Source organism: Tursiops truncatus, chromosome 13, assembly GCF_011762595.2.
Source record: "Tursiops truncatus isolate mTurTru1 chromosome 13, mTurTru1.mat.Y, whole genome shotgun sequence".
In the NCBI taxonomy this organism is placed as follows: Eukaryota; Metazoa; Chordata; class Mammalia; order Artiodactyla; family Delphinidae; genus Tursiops; species Tursiops truncatus.
In genome coordinates, this window is record NC_047046.1 from 32,303,088 (window position 1) to 32,329,683 (window position 26,596).

Here is a 26,596-nt window from a genome sequence, read left to right on the forward strand (position 1 = left end):
CTGGACACTCACAGCAGGAACTGACATACAGCCCCTCCTGCCTGGCCCATCCGTGTAGCGAAGCAGCAATGTGCTTCCGACGGTGACATTCCCACACTCCGGGGAGGGGGGTGTCAGCAGCCAGGGCTGGACTGACGGAGGGCAGTGGAGAGGTGTTAAGATTTATGTGAATTCCTTAAGGCTTCACTTTCATTCTGCTTTGGAGAAAGAAGCCCATTTGAGAGTATCCTTCGCTCCCTCTGCAGAGTCCTCATCTCTCCCTGGAGACGGCAAGAAAGCCAGAAAGAAGGGAGCAGCGTGCGGGCCGCTCAGACCCTTCCCCACCCCACTGAGGCGGTTTCCCTACAAGGGCCCCCAAGGCGTGGCACCTGAAGCCCGACAGCCAGCCAGACTCAGGCCTCAGCGAAGGCCCCAGAAACAGAGGGGCTGCCCTGCCCACTCACGAAAGGAGATGCCCATCTGCTCTTTCACCTGGGAGTCACCTGCTCTCTGGCTGGAAGGGAGGGTCGAAAACAAAAAGAAGGGGTCATTCCTATCATTCACATAGTGCTACCCCATCCAAGCCATGTAATTCCCTTAACAATCCTGTGTTGTTACTAACTCACACCATTTGCCAGTGGAGAAATCTGAGGCTCTGGAAGTCACACGTCTAGACAAGGTGCCCACGGCGAGTGCACAGGGCAGCCTGTTGCCGAGTCCACGGCTCTGTCCCCGCGTCACAGCAGCCCGGTCACAACTGCAGGCAGCTCCCGACGGAGGACAGGCACTCTTTAGCTCAGAACTGTTAGTTTTGCTCTTAGCAGAATTTAACAGTGCCTTTTTTTTTTTTCTTTTTTTGCGGTACGCGGGCCTCTCACTGTTGTGGCCTCTCCCGTTGGGGAGCACAGGCTCCGGACGCGCGGGCTCAGCAGCCATGGCTCATGGGCCCAGCCGCTCCACGGCATGTGGGATCTTCCCGGACCGGGACACAAACCCATGTCCCCTGCATCGGCAGGCGGACTCTCAACCACTGCGCCACCAGGGAAGCCCAACAATGCCTGTTTTGAAATCTTTCCTTAAGAGCACATTGTAAGGTTTAGAAAAGGAAAAAAAGAAAAGAAAAACCTTACAGCCGCCAGAGATGAAGAGGGGAGATGCAAACTCCCACGAGAGGCTCCGAGGGAATGTTTATTAAAGGTCGCCTCATTTGTGATGCTGCAGGCGAGCACAGACACATCAACCTTGTGGAGATGAGAAAACAACATGAGGCTGATGGGAAGAGTGGTGAGGTGGCTGAGAGTCAGGGGCCAGCTTTGATCCCCGCCCCGTGTGCTTTGCTGGCCCTGGGACTGGGGACAGATCTGGACCCCCAGCACCTCCCTAGACTGTGTGGAGCTCAGCCACCACGGCATAGGAGCTGCACTTCTGACCGGGGAGGGATCTCCAGTGAAAGGTGTTCGCGTTCATGTGCCTTTGCTGGTCCGTAGTTGGAGTGGAGCAGATCAAAGGCTGCATCTCCTTCAGACTCTTACTTTGTTCTCTGGGGCCCCAGCTGCGCCACCAACACCATTTCTGTGAATTGGCTGCTCTCTGACCAGGTCACTCTTGCCAGACGTAAGCCAAGACGGCGTGTTGGCACCCCTGGCTGCCGCTGGCCCTCTGGGCGGTGCGCACACTCAGTCACGTGGACACTCCGCGGCATCCATCCCCCGACCCCGACCACAGAATGCGTCCCTTGAGTTAGCCTGTCTCCTGGGGTGCGTGTGTAATGCGCCGCGCCCCTCCCACCCCCCACAAACCCCTTACTCCAAATCCACTCTGTTCTGTGTCCTCTACCCTGTTCTCCTGTGCTCTAGACTTGACCCCATAGGTGTCACACCTCAAGGCCTAACTCCTACATCCCAGGCAGGGAAATAATTCCTCCTCATGGATTCTTACTAAACCTTCATCTCCAGACCGGCCTTTGCCTATGTGTTGATAATATTCCTCCATAACTTAAAGACCCATCGGTCCCTTCATAAGGCAGAGTAACGTCGAGGTCAAGGGAGGCCAGGAGGCCAGACAGCCCAGCTGCGAGTCCGCTTTCTAGCAGGTTCTTAGGCAAACTCCACTTCCTCTTTGTGGCTTAAAACGGTGCCTGGCGCTTACTGCTGCCTGAGGGCTGGGCCTCGTGGGGTGGGGTCAGCTTGGGGAGGCAGAGGGGAAGAGGACTGGGCTTTAGCAGTTGGGGGCAGGGCGAGCTGAGCGTCTCACCCAGTATTTGATAGGCCGCTCGTTAGCCACGATGTTGTCTCCGCCCCAGGTCTGTCACAGCTCGGCCTTAACTGGATTCGTCTTCTGGTCTCCACTGAGCCCTGTATCGCCTGTCAGGTTATTGCCTTCGGTTCAGTCCATTATGTGTTTCCTTCCCAGCTGTGTTCCTCCTTTGTGTCTTCACCCGTCTGCCCAGCTCTGTCATTTGAATTTAGAGTAGGTAAGAGCTTTCTGCTTAAACTTCAGAGCAGTTTATAAGTGGGCTGCTTAGTTGCAGCCAGCAGGTAAAAGCTTTCGTCAGATTGTTTCTCCTCCCTGCGGCGCTGTTATCTGGAGCTCCCAGAAAGGAAAAGTTGCGAGTTATATTGTCCTAGTCATTAAGGCAGCATCATTTGAGGCCCAACCAGCAGTTTTCCTTTTCCCCACCTAGAATTTACCAATATGATTTGGGCCACTGATCTACACCTGTAAAATTTTTTCTTCTGAGAAAAAACTCTCCTAAGGACACTTAGATCATTACCCATGATTCAGGAAAGCCAAAGTCCAAAAATAATTTAGAAACAAGGTTCAGATTCACTCAGTGCAAATTATTTTAGCTTATTAATTAATTTTCTCACCAAGAAACGCACGGAAGCATAAGCAACAATAGCCAACCTTTGAAAGAATAACATGCAGAGATAAGGAGTGGGAAAGGGTTCCCTGGAATTCTCCCCTTCCTGTTCAGAGTCTGAAATAGAATGGCATTTTCCCCAAATCGTTATGTGGGGAACGTCTGGTGTTGTTACGGTTACACGGTGAAGTGTGTTTAACATTGTCTTTGGACTTGCATTCAACCGTCATCACCTTCCACTCTGAATGACTCGGTGGGAACCCCTGAGAAGAGGAGGCCGTGAGAATGGCTGACGTGCAGCCATTTGGGGTGGTTTATTAAAGTGGCAGCAACGGATCTGAGGTGGGCGCCGTTCTAGAAGAAGGTGGAGCTCCGCGATGGGGTTCAGCGGTACTTTCATCCTGCAGACGTGTTGCCACAATGATTTATCCCTGCATCCCCCAGAGTGTGACACGGGTGTGTCCTAGTAGAGGTACACAGCCTTAAACAGAGTTTAACAGATCTCGCTGCCCAGGTTAGAATAGACCTTTGCCGCAGCGCAGCCTGACCACGTGATGGAGGAGTGTCTGGGGTGGGGACGCTGGCCATAGGAGACCTGGGCCAGGAGGGAGGGCTCGTCTGGCCTCAGAAACATGCTGTTTTTCATTTATTTCAGGCACATTTTCCATCGCTGCCGTTTGTCCTCTGTCAGCATTCCATCTTGTTCCCCGTGTCTTCTCTTGCAGATGGTTTATTAGAGGCGCTGCAGAACGTTTCTAAATGTTACGCGTCACAAGAGCAGGGCTTTGAGGGCGTGCTGACAGCTCACCTGAGCGGGTCTTCTCCACACACCGGCTCTCTTCATCCCTAACGCTGCTGTGCCTTTAAATCCGCACCCACCCACATAAACACCCAGATCTGGGCATCTTGCCTTTTATAGTGGATCATTAAGAGAAGGATTTGGTTGGTCACCACCTTACTCCCATAATTCATTACCAGTGATGGGTAATCCTGTGACCGAACAATCCACCACTTTCAATCCTTCAGACACAGTCTCATTCTCGTGACTTCCACAGGGTGTTCAGTGGAAGGTAGCCTTTCCGACAAGATCCCTGATCCCGAAGGCAGTCACTCCTGCAGAGCCGAAAAGCGGTGTCATTTCCTTGAGAAGGGGGCTTACCCTGTCGTCACAGAGTCCCCTTCATGTGGGAGCTGAGGCTCCATTTACAACAGACTGTCTGCCTCTCATATGCGCACGTCAGGGCTCCCCTAACAGACCCGTCAGTGTTTCTCATGTCTGTCCGTGCGCTGAGGTAAGCGACCCGAGGAGACTGCCATCTGCCTGCCGAGGTGACGCAGCCCAGCCCACGTCCTCAGGTGCCCCTTGGTTGTTGCTGGAACGTCTGATAGGATAGCTTTGGAATAGTTACTTAGAAGTTTCCTGGAGACACTTGCCTAGTAGGTACTTTTACTGATACGTGTAAAATATATAATTTCCAAATTGTGTACCTTTTGATAGAATCACATAAATGGAAAACAAGAGTCCATTAAGTCATTCCAGGAAAAATCATACTACCGCTTATCCCATCACATTCCGACCTCTCTACACAGGCACGTGATAGATGCCAGAGATTTGATCCAATCTCTTGCACTTTTTAAAACTGGAAATTACAGAGAGACTGTCATTTCTGCCAGATATTAGGAATGTGTAAAATTAGCATCTAAGTCAAATGTATACTGCAAATGCAGTAGGATCATAAACGTACTTTTCTGAGCTTTGATTTATCCTGGCTGGGTTTTCCAGCAGCAGAGAGCATAGTTTTCAATCTGTACTTTCTCAAAGCACGTGATGGGCTGTGTGCCCGGCGTGTTCGGGCCCCTGCGGACCCCGTGCAGCCCAGTTCCTGACTGGTTCTGTGGGTTGTTCTGGTTCCAGGCTTCCACAGGGAATTCTAATGGAAGGATGTGAATTTCAGGCGGCAGAGGCCCTGCTTGCCTCCTGTGCTGAGTTATCATCAAAAACAGCCTCTGACTGTGCCTGCAGCTGGGGGGAGGGGGTGGGGGTGGGGTTGGAAAATCAGCTCAGGACAAAATGAGGAGAAGAGATGGCTCAAGGCCAGCTGTTCAGGCACGTGGGACACACATGTGAGGGCAGGGTGGCAGCTGTTGGGGGAGGGGGGAAGCCTGCACAGGTCTGCTCCGGTGGGGGGTGGAGGTCTCCACTGGCAGGGCTCCCACTTTGCAGAAGAAGGTTGGAATGCAGAGTGTCGTGGCCAATCAGATTCCTTCATTATCTCTCTGCCTCGTAGTTGCCAGGTGCTTGTTCCTGCCGCTTACATGGTTGGAGGGTTTTTTTCCTTTCCTGTTTTCCTAAAACACACGCACGCACGCGCACACACACACACACACACACACACACACACACACAACCTGAGAATAGTAAAAGCTTTCCACTTTCTTGAATGCCAATACATTGGAAAAGAGGTCATATATGTCATCTGTGCATATTGGCATCGAGGGATTCAAGGGATGTTTAGGGAGAGAAGATAGAAGACGGAAAAGAACAGCCTTTGAATGGCTTAGAACCGAGTTTCCCAGCCCTGCGTCGGAATCACTGTTGCCAAGTTATTGATTGGGTCTGAGACTGTTGCACTATCTGTAAAAGAGGGCTCATCGCACCGCCCCCGTGAAGTCACGTGGGGTAAATAAAATCAAGAGTAAAAGCTTGTTGGGCTTCCCTGGTGGCACAGTGGTTAAGAATCCGCCTGCCAATGCAGGGGACACGGGTTTGAGCCCTGGTCCAGGAAGATCCCACATGCCGCGGAGCAACTAAGCCCGTGCACCACACCTACTGAGCCTGTGCTCTAGAGCCCGCGAGCCACAACTACTGAGCCCGCGTGCCACAACTGCCAAAGCCCGGGCACCTGGAGCCCACGCTCCACAACGAGAAGCCACTGCAATGAGAAGCCCTTGCACCACAACCAGGAGTAGCCCCTGCTCGCCACAACTAGAGAAAGCTCACATGCAGCCACGAAGGCCCAATGCAGCCAAAAATAAAGACATTCATTTTTTAAAAAAAGAGTAAAAGCTTGTCCCCTTGGTCCCCAGCTGGCCCCAAGTCTGGAGCCCATGGTCCTGGAACCCCGGCTGCATCCCGTGTGTGCCGTTGGTCATTCTGACTGAGTGTTCCTGGACGGCAGGCACGGACCTGTGCCCCGGGCACGTGGGGCGTCACCGCGAGCCTAGGAAACCGAGGAATCCTCTCTCCGGATCTGACCTGGGGATTCTCTCGTCAGGTTGAGGACCCACAGAACCTTTGCTTTGACAGTGCGACCGGCAGCTGGGAAGAGGGCAGGACAGAGAACAAGGAGGCAGGTCCGGCAGAGGGTCACTCGTGGCACGTCCATGGTGGGCACTTCAGCTTCCCATCAGGCAGGAGGGTCTGTTCTTCTGCCCCTTCCCACGACCTATACCTGCCTTGTCACTTGTCAACAAACACCTGCGGAGCACCTTCTATGGACCAGGTGCCGTGCTGGTGAGCTAGAGAAATAACACCAGGCATCTGCCCCCCAGAGGTCGGCCGGCCGTGTAATGTTTTAAGGTTTGTGCTTGTATCAGTTCACTGCCCTCCCAGCCTCCAAGTGATAAGAGCACAGCTGGCAGACCGGCCTGGGCTTTGGCCCCGGTTGCACTGTGCTGCCAGCCTAGGAGCAGGGACCACCCGCTGCCCTCAGCTCGGGGGGCTTCGCTTCCAAATCCATTTGCCTCAAGGATGTGCTACCATCCACTGCTGGAGTTAAAGTTTCTTCACACACAGTAGTGTTTTCTTTACATATGTAAAGATGCCAGGGGCCTCCCATTTGTAACTCCAACCCAACAGGGCTCGCTCTTTGGTAACTACCCGCGGAAGAGGCAGGGAGGTCCCAGGAAGGGGAGGCTGGCTTTGAGAAGAGCAGCTCCAGTTCTCGGTCAAGTTGATACTAGTGTTCATTCAATTCTGGTCTCACCTTTGCGAGTGAAGGAAAACAGTCTTGCAGAGGATTGGAAAAAAAAGAAAAGACATATTGGGTGATTGGGATGTAGTATTCAATCAAAAGAACTTAATTAATGATGTCTCGAGCTGTGTGAAGCAGATATTAAACTAAAAGGTCGCCCTTTAGCCATCAAAAAACATGCTGCCCTGAAGTCTTTTGTTGTATGACTAACACAACAAAAGTTAACGTGGATTTTGCTGCATTTTTGTTAAAATGCAACCAGGGAGTATCTGCTTCTCGCGTACCAAATTAAGGAGTAAGAGTCCGAATCACAAACAATTCCCAGCCTTTCCAGTAAGGAGTGTACTTGGCAAGTGAAAGCCCACGGGATGGAAACTCATTGTTTCCTGGCACGGACTAAGTTAGCATTTGCCACTGCATTGCCTGTCTCTGCAGTAAAATTCCTCAGATGGTCCAACAGCCCTATCAGGTGGCAGGCACCTGTGCTGCTGGGTACCACGTGTCAGGTCTGCGTCACCCCGTGGGGATGTGAGGCTGCATTGCAAATGACTGCCCATGAACCGATGCTCCACTCACGGAGCTGCAGAGCAAACAGACGATTTCCATAGAGGGCAGCAAGGTGGGGATCCTATGGGAGGCACCCCGAGGAGGCAGGGCTCATCCCCCAACGGGCTGGGAGAGGGCTGTGCACAGGGGAGAGGCCTGAGGGCCTCGTGCCAGGGAGCCCTGAGCCTCTGGGACTGGGAACCGATAGACTGACTCCTGGGATTCAAGACCCCTTAAAAGAGTGTTTGCTACAGAGGACCAAAAGAAGAAGCTAAAAGCCCGCCCTCGGGCCCAGAAGCAGGAACACTAGATCCCGTCCTGCGGGGAGGGCTGGGCCCTGCTCTGCGAAGTGTGCCTTGCTTGTTCAGTGACTTGTTCTGTCGGGATGTGGCCGTGTCTGGCAGCATACACCTCAGAAGGCACCTGTGTGGATGGAGCCTGGGCCAGCAGGTGCAGGCGGGCGGGAGAAGCACCCTGAGGCGGCCCCCAAAGGGGGGAGGAGGAGGCTTAAGATCCCGGGATGGGGCCAGGGAGGAGGGACAGACGAGCTGGGGGAGGACTGGAGACGCCGTGTCTAGCACAGGGTGGACACAGCTGGGTGGTGCTGAGGGGGGACTGCGGGAGCCCCTGGGTGACAGGCGGCCAAAGGCAGGATGTGAGCCGGATGCTGCCTGTAAGGGTGGCTGAGAGGGGCACCCGGGGGAGGGCGGCCTGCGGTGGGTGGACGAGAGCAGGTCCCTGCTTTTCACTGAGAGAGGGGGCCTGGCCGAAGAGGAAGGTCAGTGGATTCTGAGCACAGGTCCCCGGTGGTAAAGCCCAAAAGGTGGGGCTTCCAAGGAGCCCAGGCCTCTCCGTGACCACCTGGAAAACTGTAATGACGATTTAACCGAATATATCCAAAATATCGTTTCAACATGTGAATCAAGATGTGAGAAGCTATTAAGGAGGTATTTTACAGTCTTTCTTTTTGCACTAAGTCATCAAAATCCAGGATGGAGTTTACACCGCCAGCACCTCTCGGTGTGCACCACCCACCACTCAGGTGGCTGCAGGTGGCCCGTGGGGAGGGGAACCGTGTGCAGGTGTAGACCATCCAGGGCACTTCGTCCCACCTGTGATTCAGGAGCTGTTCCCACGAAGGCCCAGAAAGTCGTCTCGCCGATCGTGTTGGGCTCCTCTTGTTGTTTCTCACTTTTGTTTCGGGGAACAAATGGAAAAGAGGAGGGTCTGAGTCCAATGCCATCAAAATCAAGAGAAGATGATGCAGCCCAGGCATGAAGGCTCCAAGCATGGTAACTACAAAGACCTTGAAACTCGGTGATAGTGGGGAGAAGAGGCATTGCCAAGTGCAGGGCCTGACTCTCCCTGCTTCTGCGGCGGAAGTCACCACGGGAGTAGCGCGCCCACCGCAAAGGGAGCAGATGCTCAGTCGGTGCCGGGTAAACTGATGAAAGCCAGCGGCTGTCCCAGACTAAACAGCAGGCGACAGGCATCATGGAATTGGATGTTGGGACCCATCGCCATTTTATCTTTTACTCCCTTCTCTTTGGAATGGAGAACAAGGTGGACTTCCTGCCCCTTTCACTGAAGAGGGTGCTTGTGAAATAGCCCCTGTTTTTAGTGGGATTAAAAATAACTCAAGGCCCAGCCATGCAGCCTCTGGTTACCAATTTTGACTCACTTGCTTCAGTTTTGTTGTGTGAGCCTTTGTGAAGAAACAGCCGTGTTTTTAAAGAGCATTTCCATAAAGGGTTTTTCTCCTCCAGCGGGTAGAGCAGAAGTGAGAAGGACGGAAGGACGAAGAGAGGGTTAGCGAAGAGCTCAGGGACCCGCTTTCATGTTATTTTCAGATGAATTAAAATCCTTTAGTCTCTAAAGACTTTTTTAGGTCTGGAATCTGGAAGCGCCCTGTGCTGTACACCAGGCCATGGGTCTGTTAGGTCCTTTCACCCCAAAAGCCGCCCCTGAGTCAGTCACATGCCATCCAGAGCTGGCCCATCAGCTGTGCATGGACTTGCAGAAGACAGCCTGCATGGGCTGGGGTCTTCCGTTCAAGGGCAGATAATAGCACTCACCACGGAGACCTGTGTCATCAAGGAGTCAGCTGGACTCCAGGCGAGTTACTGCATCTGCAAGAAAGGTAATGACGTAGCGCTTTGGGAGATGGAACTATTTATTCCCTCCTTTCCGAGGGCTGCTGGATGGACTCAGACCCCTGGCCAAGTCTTGATGCTCTAGTCGGGGCCTCCCTAGATCCTGCAGCTGGACACAGAGTTGAACATGCTGGCCATGGGCATTTGAGAGTGCTGCAGATCTCAGAGCACCTTGACTGAAGTCATTAAACACTTCGTTATATTTTTTAAGGCATAAAACCCAAAAAAAAAATACCCAGGGAGAGAAAAATAGCACAAAAATTCTTCCAACCAGACTGTTCTACAAATGGCAAGCCACCGAGGTGACAAGCATTCCATGCTGTTTTTTGGAAGGGGAAATACATCTATCTTATGTGTAGGCATATCCTTGTTTATTGTCACTCACACATTAGTGTTAGGGGCAAAGCCAGGATTACACATACATTTCATTTTCTGATGCAGAAGGCATTTTGATTAAGTAAACTGCTAAGACCTCCAGTGGTCGGGCTGCTTCTGCAGGCTGAATTTTCTGGGCTGACTCTTAGGGGAGCTGGGTAGGAGGCACTGCTGCAGTGAGGAAACACAACTGGGAAACGCCCAGAAAGAATCCCGCTGCACACAGATCTGGAAGCTGGGCCCGGCGGGTGAGATGTATGTATGTTACCCAGTTAGGAGAACCTTTCTGCCCTCTCTTCTTGGTGGGCATCCTTTCCTAATCTAGAAGGCTCTGTGTATTCAGAGTGCCTCAGGATAGAATAATCTGATCCTTTTGATTTTATGAGAATACAGTAATACCTTCATCACAGGCACACGAGCGTTAATTTATTTACAACGATGTAGTGACGTGAGCCATGCTGGGCTCGGTAGAAAGCTAAAATCGGTGTGTTCATATTCGATAAAAAAAAAATGTATGCAAAATTTTCAGTGGATATTTTCAAAAGTCTAATTTTATGCACAGAATTTAAAATAATGCAGATCACCCCACATTCTAAAGTCTGTCAAGAGCCACATATTTCAGAGCTGGCAGGCTGAGCGCGTGTTCGCAGTGTGATCTGCTGCCACACGTGGGCACCGGTTTGCCTGGGAGACAGATGCCCGCCTTCCGTCGGCCTCGGCCAGGGGAGCCATGCGCACCAGGACTCCACAGATGACTTTGGTGACCCCTGCAGTGTCATTCCAGGGCCACTTGGGTGTGAGATCTGAATGTGGCCCTGAGAATCCTGAGTTTCAGTCTGAATTTCAGCTTCCATAGGTTTTAGGCACATCCAGCCACAATGGCTTTGGAAATCTAAGTCCCCACCTTCACTATCATCACAACTTAGAGTATCTCTGTATCTTGTAACGGTACAGTGGTCCCTCCTCAGCCGTGTTTTTGCTATCCATGGTTTCAGTTACCTGTGGTCGACTGTGGTCCAAAAATATGAAATGGAAAATTCCAGAAAGAAACAATTCATACGTTTTTAATTGGGTGCTCTTCTGAGTAGGGTGTTGAAATCTCCCACCATCCTGCTCCCACTGGGGACGAGAATCATCCCTTTGTCCCACCCTTTGGCCACTTAGTATCCGTCTCACTTACGGATCTACTATCGTGTTATCGAAGTGCTTGTGTTCAAGTGACCCTTACTTTACTTAACAGTGGCCCCAAAGCACAAGATAGTGATGCTGGCAATTGGATGTGCCAAAGAGAAATCATAAAGTGCTTCCTTTAAGTGAAAAGGTTAATGTTCTCAACTTAGTAAGGAAAGAAAAAAGATCGTATGCTGAGGTTGCTAAGATCTCTGGTGAGAACGAATTTTCTCTCCATGAAATTGTGACGAAAGAAAAGAAATCTGTGCTAGTTTTGCTGTCGCACCTCAAACTGCAAAAGTTATACCCACAGTGCATAGTAAGTGCTCGGTTAAGATGGGAAAGGCGCTAAATTTGTACAATATGGTATTTTGAGAGGGATTGCATTTACAAAACTTCTATTACAGTATATTTTTATAATTGTATTTTACTATCAGTTATTGTTGTTAATCTCTTACTGTGCCTAATTTGTAAATTAACCTTTATCATAGGTATGTATGTACAGGGGAAAAACATAGTATATATAGAGTTTGGTAGTATCCTGGGTTTCAGGCATCCACTGGGGTTCTTGGAACATCTACCCCACAGAGAAGGGGGGACGGCTGTAGTGTAATGTCTGACGTGCACTGAACATTTATGTGCTGGGAGCCGTTCTAATCCCAAGAACTCAGTGAAGTGTGAGTACTGCAACTACGCCGTTTTAAAGATGGAAAACCTTGATACAGAAGAGTTAAGCATCTCATCCAAGGTCACTCAGCAGCTGCATGGGACCAGGATTCATACCCAGGCAAGCTGGCGGGGATCGGCCCTTCCCCTGATGTCACCGTCCTCTCCCAGGTAGACTGAGTATCCACCCCAAACCCTCAGCTCCGGAAGAAATCAGACCCAGGAAATGGTACAAAGAAGGCAAAACAACCACCACGAAACACTCCACAATGCCTCCCCTCTCTCGTGTTACTATGGAGAATTCGTCTTGCCTTGTGTTGATTTTGAATAAAGCCACTTCGTGCATAGAGTGTCTGCCTGACCTCAGGAGCTTAGAGCGGCACCTGTCACTGAAGGCACATTGTCGTCCCCTCCCACCAGCTCTGTGCTGTAGGTATTGTCACCTCCAGTCGTGTCGTAGCGATGGCAGCTGGTTATTGCAAGCTCCCTGCTCAGGGCCTCCCTCCCTAACCTAACTCACGTCTTTTAGAGCAGGAAAACTCAACTTCCCGGCTTTCCGACTCACGCTGTAAAGCTGAGAGTAGTAAAAATGTTATCCGTGGTCAGCATGTGAGTAGTTCTGGCGGGGCTCCCCCAAACTGGGGCTGCCGGCACACAGGCAAGAGCCCTCCCCCAGGAGGGGATCTCACCCATCCGGTGGGGGGGGGGCACTCTGGCATCCAGAGCCTGATCCCCACCACGCTCTGCTCAGCCTTCCGGAAATCCAGCCTCCACCTCCCTCCAAACAAATAGATTGACTTAATGGGGACAAAGAACGAATTCCAAAGCCACTGAGAGCATAAAGCCACCTGAGCGCCAAGTGCACGGCACCCAGCCGGCTCCCTCCCTGCCTTGGATGGTGACCTCAAGGCCATCTTTTTTTTTTTTTTTAACATGTTTATTGGGGTATAATTGCTTTACAGTGGTGTGTTAATTTCTGCTTTATAACAAAGTGAATCAGTTATATACATATGTTCCCATATCTCTTCCCGTATGTCACAAAGAAAGAAAACTACAGGCCAATATCACTGATGAACATAGATGCAAAAGTCCTCAACAAAATACTAGCAAACAGAATCCAACAGCACATTAAAAGGATCATACACCATGATCAAGTGGGGTTTATTCCAGGAATGCAAAGATTCTTCAATATACGCAAATCAATCAACGTGATACACCATATTATCAAACTGAAGGAGAAAAACCATATGATCATCTCGATAGGTGCAGAGAAAGCTTTCAACAAAATTCCACACCCATTTATGATAAAAACCCTTCAGAAAGTAGGCATAAAGGGAACTTTCCTCAACATAATAAAGGCCATATATGACAAACCCACAGCCAACATCGTCCTCAATGGTGAAAAACTGAAAGCATTTCCACTAAGATCAGGAACAAGACAAGGTTGCCCACTCTCACGACTCTTATTCAACATAGTTTTGGAAGTTTTAGCCACAGCAATCAGAGAAGAAAAGGAAATAAAAGGAATCCAAATCGGAAAAGAAGAAGTAAAGCTGTCACTGTTTGCAGATGACATGATACTATACACAGAGAAGGCCATCTTGCTACTAGAACTGAGTCCCCGTCCTACGGGGCCAGAGCCGTGGGCAGCAGTGGACGGAGGAACCCAGTGCCGTTCAGTGGAGCTGCCAACCGCATGTTGGGTTCATTTCCAAGTGGCTGCCTCAGCACTCAATCTGCTTCCAAAATTACCACGTGGGAAATTCCCTTGCTTGGGAGCACGGGGTTTTTTTTGCATTAACGCAGTCACCATCGCTAGACATCTTCGTGCCTCCCAAACATAAGACTGATTCCTCGTGGCTTTTCAGAGTCCCGTATGTTTCAGAAACTACACGTGATCGGTTACCTAGGGCATGGGTTTGGGACACATATGTGATTTGTCTTTTAAGCCCATGCCATTTCAGCAAAAGCAACCAACTGATGGATGCGGCACTTTTCCAGAATAAAGCCCGGCTTTGGCTCAAGGTCTTAATCCCTAAGAGCACAGAGCTCTAACTCCTGGCTTCCGTGGAGAGCCTGGCGATTCCGCGTGGCCGGAGCTGCAGATGCTCTGTGACGCTTCCTCCCTGGGTTTCCGGGGCTTGTTTTGTACCTGCTCCTGTCCAACCTGACACCTTCATTAAGGAACATTCACACCTGTAAACCTACTGGCTTTGTGAAGAAGATGTGAAGTTTCAGCCTTACGTGCTGCTGGCTGAACTACACAGAGGAGATAACCTGTTTACATACTAAAAAGGTCAGCGTCGGACAATCCGCATTTAGAGATAAATTTGCTGCTGCCTGCAACTGGAGCAGAAGAATTTGGGAGAAGGCCGCAATTTTTCCGTCTGTTTATCTGTGTGGACTGCACACATGGGTAAAGATGCAGGATGTCTGTGCTCAGCAGTCGGGCAGAGATGGACAGGCTCCCTTGTACTTTAGAACCTCTCTGGTCACTAACCAGTAGGCGATTATGTGAATGTGCAAAGTGCAGGACAGCCTCGCCTACTAACAACTGTTAGTTAATTTGAGATGGAAATACTTGCATAATAGCTCTTCAGACATGGTCAGTAAAACACAAGCCTTCATAATAGACTTTAAATTACATAGCTACTGCTTACTTACCCTGCCATTTGCATTAGGAAAGGTAGACTTTTAGAGGGCGTAGAACATTTCCTTTTGTGTTCTTTCCTTTCAAAGTCTTAAAATATCAACAGCTTTATTCGGCTAATGTGTGTTGAAAGTGTCTTAAAAGATGTCGTTACAAAGGCATGAATTTTCTCTAGAATCTCGGTAGTGGTTTTGTCCTTATCCATTTGTACATTCAAAGCAGAATAATGAGGGAATTGAGATCCATGGCTCCATCTAAATGTCAGGATATGACAGAAGATTAAAGTCCCTCGTGAAGGTGGAAAACTCATTCAGAAAGGCTGGGGAGGAGCGTGGGCAGAAGTGGAGTCTGACTCCTTGGAGACACCGGCCAATGCCCCTAGAGCCTTAGGACCCTGGCCACTCAGAGCTTTGCTCTCGAGGGAGGGCCCAGTTAGGAGGGCTTGGGCGGGGTGGGGGCACCCAGCTCTCAGCTGCAGCCTCTTCCCCGAGCCCGGCAAGGCCAGCGTGCCCTGCAGAGACCAACAGTAGCAGCTGCCACCTAGGTTCTCCTGGGATCCTGAGCTGCATTCCACACACGGTGTCCCCCAGGGGACCCTTGAAGCCAGATGTGGACCTGGGCCCATTGTGACGCAGGCAGCGGCTTCCAGAAGGGAACCGGGCTTCGTGGGCGGGCACATCCCTGGTGGCCGGTGTGCCCATCCACTTAGAGCCATGTCCAGCGGGGCTCTGGGCCTGCTCTGACTCTGGACTCAGGGAGAGAGAGGCCGGTGCAGTGACAGGCCGGCTCCTCTCTGGCATCAGTGGGTCACAGAGATGATTCGATCCTGCTTAGCAAACGGCCACATTCTCGGGCCTTCATAACTCCTGTTTCTCCTGACTGTGGTTTTGAAATAGAGCAGCGGTGTCGCTGTGCGGGGGAGGGCCTCCTGGGCAGTGATGCCATTGGTCCAAGGTTCGTCCAGGGTTCCAGGGGGTCTGACTCGGGCCCTCGGCGGGGAGGGGCCACCAAGATGCTGCCCCCCTCACCCACCTGCCTGTCTTGCAGAGCACTTGGCCGCGCGGACGCAGCAGGCCCTGCACCAGTCGGTCTTCATGTCGTCCTCGTCCGCCCAGCCTTTCCGGGACCTTCCCCTGGGCCGCAAACAGCACCTCAAGCTGCTCCCCGGCGTGGCCGACGTGCAGGCTGGCAAGGTGGCCCGGTGGACGGTGGATGAGGTAAGCGGCTGCCCGGGGCCGGGGTTTCTCTTAGGTGCTGAGTCCACGTGTGCCAAATTCCAGATCCACGCTTGAGGGAGAAGCAGGCTGACGCTCAGGACGTTTGGGAAGCCCCCTAGTGGGGCCCTGCCCTCCCCAGCCTTCTCCCAGCGCCGCCTCCACTGCCTGCCCCCCGGGGTGGGGTGCTGATTTAGGCCTCCAGCGCCGCATCACAGGTTTGCTCTGAGGAAACACGAACGTGTGGGCCTCCATGCCTGTGTCCTGGCAGCCCCGGGCGATGCCCCCCACCCCGCATGCTCTGTGCCCAAGGGGCTCCCTCTTCCTGGTGCCCCCGAGGCCCCGGGATCCCATATTCTCACGCCCAGGCAGCACCGCGCTGCCGTGTGTCCATCCGCGGACACGGGGGATCAGGTCAACCTCAGGTTTATGGATAAATTAGGTCACAGTGTTGCATAAGATGCCGAACAGAGGGGAAAGTGGATTTGACTGTAATAGAAACACACCTTACAACGTTGGTTTTACGTAAGAATCAGGTAAGTGCCGTTGCTCCCTGTGATGCTGTGGAAACGCTTCATACTTAAAGCAACACACTCTGACTGATACTCCTTTTGATGAAGGTATTGTTCTCACTCATCAGGCCTTAAGTTTTTTTGGTTTTTTTTTTAATGAAAGAAAAGCATGGGTCACTCTTTTGACAAGACAGAGTAGAGCTGCAGTTAAACTAGTCACGGATACTCACTGAGCATGTCCAGCAGTCAAGTCACCTGGACTCCATCTCGCTCAGGGGCTTCCTTTCCAGCCCCAGAAAAGGAGCAGCGACTAAGGCCCTGCAGAGGTCAGAGGTCCGGGGGGCCTCCGCCCCTCCTCCCAGGCAGCGCACAGAGTGTGCCTGGTGGGTTCCCCGAACCTGGCACCCTCGGCGTGGACGGGGCCCAGCACACCCTGCCTGCCCGCCTGGTCCCTCTGCTTCCAAGGCCCTGTGGGTCCCGCAGGACAGAGAGGTGACTGGACATGCCAGGTGCTGTGGGGTTGTTTGGGGGGGGTGACTAAATGTGACCGTGCTCCCTAGAGAGTATTCATGGTCTGCGCCTGCCCATCTGAGAACTTTTACCAGTTTACAAAGCCGACTGAATTAAAACCTATTGTGGCTGTTGTAAGGAACGGCACCAAAGACGGAGGAGAGCTTAAACAAGCTTTATTTGGGAACGCTCCCGGGCGAGGTTCACTGGTTCGAGAGAAAGGGGCCAGAGAAGTCGCGCCCGGGTGTGGGCGCGAACAGAATTTATAGGGATGCACGCAGGGGAGGTGCTTGCTGTGTGAAGCAGCCCTTTTTTGGTAATCTCTCGGGTGTTGTGGCAATGTCAGGTGTCGGTTGCATCAGCCTCAGAGCCGTTGGTTCCACCCCTTGGGGAGCGGGAAGACCAGGGCTGAGTGGTGTGGCAATGTTAGGTGTCGGTTGCATCAGCCACTTTGGCGGGGGTTCCGTCTGGCTCCCTGGGCCCTTCCCCGGACCTGCTGGCCTTACAGCTGTAATCAAAGCACTGCTGGTTTTGCCCTTGAAATAACCCAGGGTTCAAGGGCAGTCTCTCTCTCTTTTGACCTTCAAGCCATTCATCTGAGGTTCTGCGCCGTTTAAGTTAGATGACAGTGGCCCCTCTCCCCTCTTCTTCCTGTGCTCCTGGTCCCTGGTATGTCACTGTCCTGCTCAGACGTCCAGCCCAGCCCCACATGTGCAGAGCGACTGCATCCCGACGGAGAGGGAGTGGGCACAGCAGGGCGAGCACTGCACCACATCCTGGTCCCCAGATGAGCCCGCAGGACCTGCCTGGCTGTCCGCCCACCCCTGACCTTGGGCCCCACGTCCTGCGCCTCCCTAGTCCCCGTGTACTGTTGTCACATGTGCACGGTCACTGCCCAGCCCCTGCCCAGCGCAGGCTCTCCTCCTGCAGGAGCCCTCAGGCTGCTCCCACGTCCCTCAGGGCCCCCGTTTCCTCTGAGAGTCTCAGGCTGCACCTCGGATGCTCACTCTGCTGACCCTGAACCTCAAGCACATGAGCGGAGACCTTACTTGGCCTGTGTCCTGAGAGCTTCTCACTCGCCTGGCACTAGATCACCCAGTAAGTGTTTGTTGAGTGAATGGCAAGGGCATCTGAGCTGGATTTTGAAACAAAAGTGCAATCAGTCCAAGCAGAGAAAAGACGGGACGCCATGCGGGGAAGGAAAACTATAGGAGTGGGGGTGAGTGTGACACGTGCAAGGATGACAGACACACACGTGTCCCTCACTGACATCATGATGGTAGTGAGCAGTGTTGATGTAATGATAGGGAGGCACGCACGCTGATTTTGCCCATTTTACAGACAGGGAAGTGGAGGCACCGGAGACTAAGGAAACTCTTAAGGCCACACGGTCAGAGCCAGGTCCTGAGCCGACGTCTCACCACACCCCAAGCACACCGCCCACTGGGGCTTGGGGAAGGCGGCCTGCGGCAGGCGGGAGATGGGCCAGGTGCACCAGTCAGGCAATACCAGGTTCTTAGGTTCTAAGGCAGAAAGTCATGTTGTGAAGCTGGTGCTTCAGGGAGATGAAAACAGCACAGGCCAGCAAGGAGGGTGAGAGTAAGAAGGGGCCGGGCTGGGCGCCACTGTCCAGAGCCACCCGGGCTCAGCAGACGAAGCCACAGCACAGGAAATAGATGAGGCACAAGACGAGGAGGTGAAATGAGCCAGCGTGGTTCCATTTATACTCTCAGCGCTACGCAGTTTGGTACTTAATTAGGATAATGATGTGTGAGAACTACAAGGCCCACACACTTCATCGGAAAGAATGGAAAAGGAGTGGTGCTGTCAAAAAACGGAACTCCGGGGACAGGATCCAGTTTGGGGGCCAAGGGATAAGATGATGAATTTATTCTGGGACCTTCTGAGTTAGGGTCCCCTCAGGGTACACGAGACATGGCTTCACCAGGCACGATCCCCAGAGAGCACGGCCCGGGATGGAGGCCGGTGGGTCCACGGCGGAAGTGCAGGAGGAAGGGCGAGAAGCTGGGGGGAGGCTGGAAGTGAGCGTCCCAGGTCACAGGGTTCCCGGCTAGGGCTGTGGGGTTGGGCTTCAGGGGATTGGGGAAAACTGTGTACAAAATGTGCGTTTTTCCCCATAAGAAGAGGGCCACAGCTTTTATTAACTTCTTGGGGGGTGGGGTGGGGCATCACCCCAAAGGAGCAGGGATCACTATTTAGGAACATTAGGGAATAAATAGGAAATTCGGGGGTGGGGCCTCTGATCTGACCAGTTTCAAGTCTGACACTGAACAAAATGAAGTTTGGAGGGTGATTAAAGGGAAGTAGCGGGTCCATCGTTAGGATGGGGCGGGCCTCAGAAGGAAGAGACTCACTAGGGGGCGGGGAGGACCGAAGAGGCCACGGAGGATGATCAGGAAGCTGCGATCACAGTTCTGAGTTCTCTGTGACGGGTACACACGGGATCCCAGCGTTTTACTGCCGAAGGTGACCTTCGACATTTTCTGGATTAACGCTGAAGCAGCCACCGGGGAGGCTGGCTGCCTGGAGCACTTCGTTGACCGTGGCTGCCCACGGGACGCATCCCAGAGAAAACAGGCGGGGTCACTCCCTAACGCTGATGTACCTTTGTCTTGACAGCTCCCTAATTAGATGCCCTTGAGGACGAGGACCACATCCTAAATTTCTCTCTGTATTCTCACATTCTGTAGCACATTTCCTGGCACAAAAACTGGTCCTCGAGAAGAAACGCTGAGTGGTCAAAGTGTGGGCGTTGTGATGCGTTTGTATCGTTGAAAATAAGGGGGCTCCCTAGGGGGATCCCAGCGACTACCAGCCACAGGGGCCACTGTGTCTGCTCCAGCTGCTGCATTAAGAGCGGCGAGTCGGGTCGTGAGGACGAGAGAAGGCAGTTCAGGGTGAGCAGGGCGGGGCTGTGCCTTTGTGCTTTGTTCCCACCGGGCAGGAACGGGAGCTCAGGGGCCAGGGACAGGGCGTGTGGAAAATGACTTGTGGGTCCTTGTGCTAAGTGCCATCCAGGGACACTTAAGACGGGTGAGTGTCTCTGGCAGGAGATGCAGCACAAGGACAGTCCCTCTTGTCAGCCGTCCTGGCTGGGAGGAGACCTCCGCTCTGAGTTGTGTTACCTGACGGACCTTTGTCACGTTGCCCGGAGGTGGGGGCTGGCTTTTAACTCCTTTGCTGTTTCTGTGGTGTTTCTGCCAGAGCGATTTCTTCCAGAGCACCGGCAGGCTGTGAAGTTAGTTCAGTGGTTCCAAAAGGAGAGACGAGACCAGATGCAAGGACATCATTGTAGTAGAGGTTACTGTTTTGTGAAACCTTCGTTAGGAATGCGTGAGTGTGCACACACTCTAGCTGTGGTCCCTGGGGAGCATATTTCTTACTCTGGTCATGGAAATGTTCTATAGAAGGGTACAAGCATCTAAGAGTAGGGACTGAATTATTTTTATATCTTTTTACATCTTTATAGCAAGTACACCAGAGCAGGTGTGTGACAAATGTGCGAGTGAGTGGATGAATTGGGAGACGAATTTTCTGCAGCCCCTCCTGCCAGGCGTCCGTGGGCACACACAGGGCAGATGCGACACGTACGCACATTACAGCCGCGGGTGCAACTCGGGGATGCTTGGTGCCCATGTGGGTACTTCTATTTCTTACATTCAAAAATGCCTTTTAAAGCAGCACCTATAGATCGCCCTGGCCTTATCCAAGGGCTCCCTAAATGTCCATTAGATCTAAAAGATGGTGGTCGCTTTCTAAGCAATCTTTGCCCAGGAGGGAGTGTTTTGAAAAATTCAGGATACTGCTACCTAAGCATAGCAGCCTTACACGATCGGTCGCTGAAAAAGGGCAACTAACAAATTCCACTGATAAGAAATGAGACCCGGGCTGGAAACATGGTCCCCAGTGGACCCGAAGCCAGGACAGTCAGGCACCCGGCGCTGGCTCAGCAAGATGGGAACGTCGGCATCGGGAGAGATTTAAGGAAGCAGCAGCTGCACTGAAGGAAGCAGGCCTGCTGGGCTGCACGAGGATGCCAGGAAAAGGAGGTTGCCCGGGAAGGAAGTTGGGTGGAGTAAAGGGCTCAGCTCAGAGCCTGCAGTTTCATTTCTTAGTCTTTCCAAACTGCTGTGTCATCCCTGGAACTAACTTACTCCGCGTCCTTCCAAAACAAAACTGGGGTGTCTGCTGTGGACACTGCGCTCCCAAGAACTTGGGGAACCAGGTGTGCTGCCCCCACCAAGGCCAAGGTCAAGGCCGGCCACCCTGGGCTCCAGCAGGGCCGCCGTCACCTGAGGAAAGCAGCCGAGTCCACACAGCTGTCCTGGGTGGAGGCAAAGGACGGGGCGGCAGCTTCCTCCTCTGGGGACTCATGGAACCGTGTGAACGCTTCTCCACATTGACCACGACGTGAAGAAGGAAGCACGTGCTGAAGGGGAACGTGAGAGGGAACCCTTCCGTTACTGCTCTGCGGTCTAGTGAAGTTCACCACTTTACAGCGAGGCAATGGGCTTTCTACTGAAGCTCAAATAGAATTTATTCTCGGGACTGGCAGTACCAAATAATGATACCAAATGACGATCCGGGCCAGAAGGGTCTGCCTCAGTAGATTGCATGGAACTTGTTCTTTACTTTGGAAAAAGGCAGGTCGAATAGAATCAGAATCTCTTTCCAAAAAGACAGAGAATTTCAGACACGTGGTAACGAAACTGTCCGAGGAAGACAGCGAGGACCTGCGCCGCAGCGCAGCCCTGTGTACTCTTTGGTGTAGCACGTTATTTATCCCCACTTAAAATCCAATCTACCTCTGACACGGACAGTGCTTTCTTGGCTCACAATACTAAGAAGAGGGAACGTGATCCTTTTTTTTTAAATTTGTATTTGTTTGCCCAGAACAGGACATTTTAACCTCTGAAAACCATCAGAGCAAGACTCAGCCCTGTTTTGAGAACAGAAGTTCCTGGAGCGTGTGTTTACGAGAGACTGTCTGTGGGGCGCGTCCCTGTCCCCGGGGGCCGGGCATCCGGGGGCCCTGGTGCTGGCATGGCTTCCCCAGGGGAGCCAGTGATTGAGAGGCACCAGCGTGTGTCTTTGGCTAATTCCTAGAGCCACTTTTCTATGTTCACTTCCCCTACTGTGACCCGCGGCCCCCTCCTGTGACAGAGCCATCCCAGAAGAGCCCTCCTTCAGCGCGGTGGCTCCTACCAGGCGGTGTCGCCAGCACCCTGACTCGTTTTTCGTTGTCACAATCGTGTGCGCTGGGGCTGCTCCCGGCACCTAGCGGGGATGTCGCCAAACACCCTGCGGTTCGCAGGGCAGCCCCACATTGAAGAAGGATCAGGCCCAGCGTTGGAGTCGCACTGGGCAGGAAACCTCCCCTTGAGCGTGTTGTCTCCGCCCCCAGCTGTTCCCTGTGACCCCACGTCAGGGTTTCACCTTCAGCACCTCCCGCCCCCAGCGCTGAGGCGGGGGGGCAGGGAGGGCCTTGGCCCTGAGTGCGCATTAGAACCAATCCGGGAATCGAATCCGTGCCCAGCCCTCCATGGGATCCAGCTTGACTGATTCGGAATCTCTGCAGCATGAGCTGGGCCTGAGATCATCGTGTTTAAAGCTCTCCAGGGGGTCCCAGTGCATGTCCAGGGTGGAGAAGGGCTGCCCCCGGGGCACTCACTGGCCACGTGTGGCCTTGAGGAAGTTATTAAACCTCTTTGGGCTTCAGCTTCCTCATCATTTTTGTGGGAATTCCCTCCGCAGGGAGGTCCGAGTACCCATTGTTGGCCAGACGCTGGGGGCGGCCCTGGAGACTCGGGTACAGGAGACGGGACGGCCCAGGTCTGGAAAGGCAGATGGTGCCTGTCATCACTGCTGTGCACAGGCCGCTGCCTCCTGCCCTCCCTGACCCCCAGGCTGGACAGGAGGGTCAGACGATGGAAGGTTCCAGGATGCCAGGGCTCCACACAGATGGAGGCTGTCATTGGCACCATGGTGACTGTAACCCCATGTAGGTCAGCCTGGAAATGAGGCCAGAAAAGATAGCAGGAGCTGGTCTCATTTCCGAGCTGGCGAATGCTACTGGGGCTTGATAGCTACTGTTTAAATCCCAAGCGTTTGAGGGATGCAAAGTGTATTTTACTCAAATGTTGAATGACTACAACCCAAGGTATTATTTCCGGTGCACGTTCTGAATCAGGCTTTTCATCTCGCGCTGTAGGTGGCTGAGTTCGTACAGTCTCTGCTGGGCTGCGAAGAGCATGCCAAGTGCTTCAAGAAAGAGGTAGGAAACGGAAAAATTACATGTTTCTCTACGACTAGGCCCGGAAGTGCTTTGTTTCCGTTTACTTAAGTGTAAATAAGGGCAGTTTGGGGGAGGCAAGACAAAGAGGTCCAGGCAGGAGGGGGCCCAGCAGGGCAGCCTCTGTCTGGGTCGCTGACGTGAGCTGTGCTTTGTCGCTGGAGCCTGCAGCCTCATCTCTGCAGCCGCTTGTGAAAGGGACTCTTGGGACACGTCACTCGGTTAATACCTGCATTGTGACTGCAGCCACGCTGGGGCAGAGGGGACCTGCCACGGGCCTGCACCCAGGAAAAGGGGGGCTTGTCTGCTCCAAAGTGGAATTAGGACCGTCCTACCTGTCCTTGCCCTGCCCCTACTTAGGGGGACACGGAGAAACCACACAATCCTTGAAACTTGGTTTCCTCATCTGCCTCCGGGGTTGCTGGTGGGATCAGCACAGAGAAGGCTTAGTAAAGCTCCGTAAGCGCTTACTGTTCCCATCATCACCATCACTGCTTTACTCTTAGGACTACCGGCTGTAAGGCCGGATCTTAACAAACGGCACCGCGAAACAGAGGAAAGCTTCAAGTGAGCTGTATTAGGGAGCGCTCCCGGGCGAGGTTCACTGGTCCGAGAGAAAGGGGCCAGGGAAGTCGCGCCCGGGCGAGGGTTGGGCAAGATTTTATAGGGGAAGAAGGGAAAGGGGTGTGGTGAATCCGGGAGTGTGCAGGGTATTCCTTATTTGGTGGTCTTTTCGGGTATCCTGGGGGACCGTTAGTCCCGCCCCTCGAAAGGCGGGAAGGCTGGGCCGGGTGCAAAGTCCTCAGGTCATTTCCTGGAACTGGGTGGTCCGGAGAGTTTCAGTCTGATGCAATCTGTGAATCTGATTGTGTTCCCCTGCCTCGGGCCAGTTGGCCTTACATCCCAACATCTTTGGTGCAATGGGGCGGCGTTCTGATCTCTGGCTACTTCATGCTGAATGGGGGCGTCGAAAGGGGAGTCAGGCGGCCAGAGGTCCGAGGCTTAGGGGAGACCAGTGGGGAGTTCTGTAGGAAGCAAGGTGTAAGGACCGAGGAGCATTTGGGTTGTGGCCACCCGAGAGACTTCCTCCATGCGCCTGCGAAGGAACCTAAGAAAACAGGGAGCAAACATGAGCAAGATACAGATGAGAATTAAGGGGCCTAAGATTGGTGTTAGCCAGGTATAGAGGGTGGATCGCCACCAATCGGGAATTGGGGAGGCGGACTGTTGGTGTTTGCGTTGGAGTTCTTCTCTTAAGCGATGGAGGGCTTTTACGTTGTCTTTGACGAGTCCTGTTTCATTGATGTAATAGCAGCGTTCCTCCTGTAGGAAGAGGCAGGTACCTCCTCGGCCGTCAGGAGATCCAGGGCTCAGTCGATTTTGGAGGGCAACTCGGGCTACTGAGGTGATCTGGCGCTGGAGGGAGGTGATGGAGGCGGCAGAAGCCTCGATGCCTAGCTGGAGTCTCTGTTCTAGGTCACGGGATGTTGAGACACTGTGTGTTAGGACTCCTCCTCCGATGCCCGCAGCAACGAGAGAGGAGGCGCCGCGTAGGCTGCTCGTCGGCGTCCGTCAGGACCGAGTATTGAGCTGCCATCTAAGAAGCGGGTGCGGTCCAGGTTTGAAAGAGAGGTGTCAAAGAGTCCCTCTCTCAGGGGGCTGAGGGCCTCTACGAAGATAGGCAAGAGGGAGGCCGGGTTTAGGCGGGAGAGAGAGGTCGAGGGAGATAGCAGGGTTTTCAATGAATAGCAGGTAGAATTCCTGGATGCGGGAAGGGCCCAGGAGGGAGAGAGACTTGTGGCCTAGGAGGTCGACCAGCCGGTGGGAGGAAAACACGGTCAGTGGGTGGGCCAGAGTCAGTTTGAGTGTTTGTTTGGTCAGTTCGGCTGCCGCTGCTAGGGCCCGAAGGCATGGTTGCCATCCCCGAATGGCTGGGTCTAGCTGTTTGGAGAGGTAAGCCACGGGGCGGTAGGAAGGCCCTACAGGCTGGGCAAGGAGTCCAGTGCCTATTCCGGCCCGTTCATCCACAAAAAGGTGAAAAGGTCGGTTTGGGTTGGGCAGAGAAATGGGAGGAGAAGATAACAGCGTTATGGACGGTGAGAAAGGCCTGTCGAACAGCGGAAGGAGAGGTGAGGGGTCCTTGAGGGGTTTCTTTAGCGGCTAGATATAAGGGTTTAGCGAGGAGAGCAAAGTTAGGGATCCAGTGTCAGAAAAATCCTATAGGGCCCAAAAAGGAGAGAATTTGTTCCGCTGTTTCCGGAGGCTGGAGTTCACGGATAATCTGGGTGCGGTCGGCTGTTGGACCTTTTGTGGTAGGGGTAAGGTGGAGCCCCAGGTAGGTTACAGAAGATACAGATAACTGAGCCTTGGCTGGAGAGACCCGATAACCGCGAGAGCCAAGGTAATTGAGGAGATCTGCAGTATGTTGTCTTGAGAGGCTGAGAGACGGGCTACAAAGGAGGAGGTCATCTACATATTGAAGGAGTGTGCTGGGGGTAAGGGAGTAGGAAGTGAGGTCCCGTGCCAGCGCCTGACCGAAGAGGTGAGGACTGTCGCGGAAGCCCTGGGGAAGAACTGTCCAGGCGAGCTGACTGGAAGTATGAGTATCCGGCTCCGTCCAGGTAAAGGCGAAGAGGAAATAGGAGTCGGGATGTAGGGGGATAGTGAAAAAGGCATCTTTGAGATCCAGAACCGTAAAGTGGGTTGTGGATGGGGGGATATGGGAGAGCAAGGTGTATGGGATTGGTACTACTGGGTGGAGAGGAATTATGGCCTCATTGATTAGCCGGAGGTCCTGGACCCGGCGATAATCTCCAGAGGCCTTGCGGACAGGCAGGATGGGGGTGTTGCAGGGAGAGTTCGTGAGGATAAGGAGTCCCTGGTTTAGGAGTCTGGTGATAATAGGTTGTAGGCCCCTAAGGTGAGTCTCAGAGATGGGAAATTGGGGCCTTGATGGAAATTTGGAGGGGTCCTTTAGGCGGATGAGGACGGGGGAATGGTGTGTTGCTATTATGGGCTTAGAAGTATCCCAGACTTGGGGATTGATTGGGTTCAGTGTGATTGGAAGAGGGGGATAGGAGGGGGAGGGTTCTAGAGACAGGCCAAGAAGAGGAAGCAGGAGTTGGGAGGAGGGGACCTTAGGGTCAAGTCTAACCAGCTGGAGGGAGGCTCCTAAGTGGAAAAGGACATCTAGGCCTAGCAAGGGAACTGGGCAGGATGGTATGACTAAGAAGGAATGAGTAAAAGGGAGTCCTTCGATATGACATGGGAGTGGACCGGTCTGGAGTGGGAAGGATGGTTTGCCATCAGTACCCATGACCGAGATCTGGGAAGGAGAAACTGGCCCGGAATAAGTAGGCAGGACCGAATAGGTAGCCCCCGTGTCCACCAGAAATGAGATGGACTTACCCGCTACCTGTAGCGTTACCCTGGGCTCGGCGAGGGTGATGGGGGTCTTCGAGTCCGGGCGCCGTCAGTCATCAGTCAATCCCAGCAGTTCGAGTGGTAATGCCGTTGGGTCGGCCTGCCCCCCGCGTGGAGATGCTGAGGGAGGGCCAGTCGTAGGGCAGTCACTCTTCCAGTGGCCCGTTAGCCCGCAGCTGGGACAGGGCTTAGAAGGGGGTCGGGGATTGGGACATTGGTGAGCCCAGTGGCCTACTTTTCCGCATTTG

At 53.1% G+C, this 26,596-nt stretch overlaps 1 protein-coding gene and 1 long non-coding RNA gene across 2 annotated transcripts in view; one reads left to right on the forward strand and one right to left on the reverse strand.

Moving 5' to 3' along the window:
- The window catches only part of L3MBTL4 (L3MBTL histone methyl-lysine binding protein 4), a 350,477-nt gene that overhangs the window by 318,907 nt on the left and 4,974 nt on the right, over positions 1 to 26,596 (forward strand). Inside the window, exons 17-18 of the mRNA XM_033837582.2 lie at positions 15,424 to 15,593; positions 22,845 to 22,907. Coding sequence (XP_033693473.1) covers positions 15,424 to 15,593; positions 22,845 to 22,907 — 233 coding nt within the window. The remainder of the gene's footprint in view (positions 1 to 15,423; positions 15,594 to 22,844; positions 22,908 to 26,596) is intronic.
- The window catches only part of LOC141276180 (uncharacterized), a 63,105-nt gene continuing 59,191 nt past the window's right edge, over positions 22,683 to 26,596 (reverse strand). Inside the window, exon 3 of the long non-coding RNA XR_012325330.1 lies at positions 22,683 to 24,033. This is a non-coding gene — a long non-coding RNA (uncharacterized lncRNA). The remainder of the gene's footprint in view (positions 24,034 to 26,596) is intronic.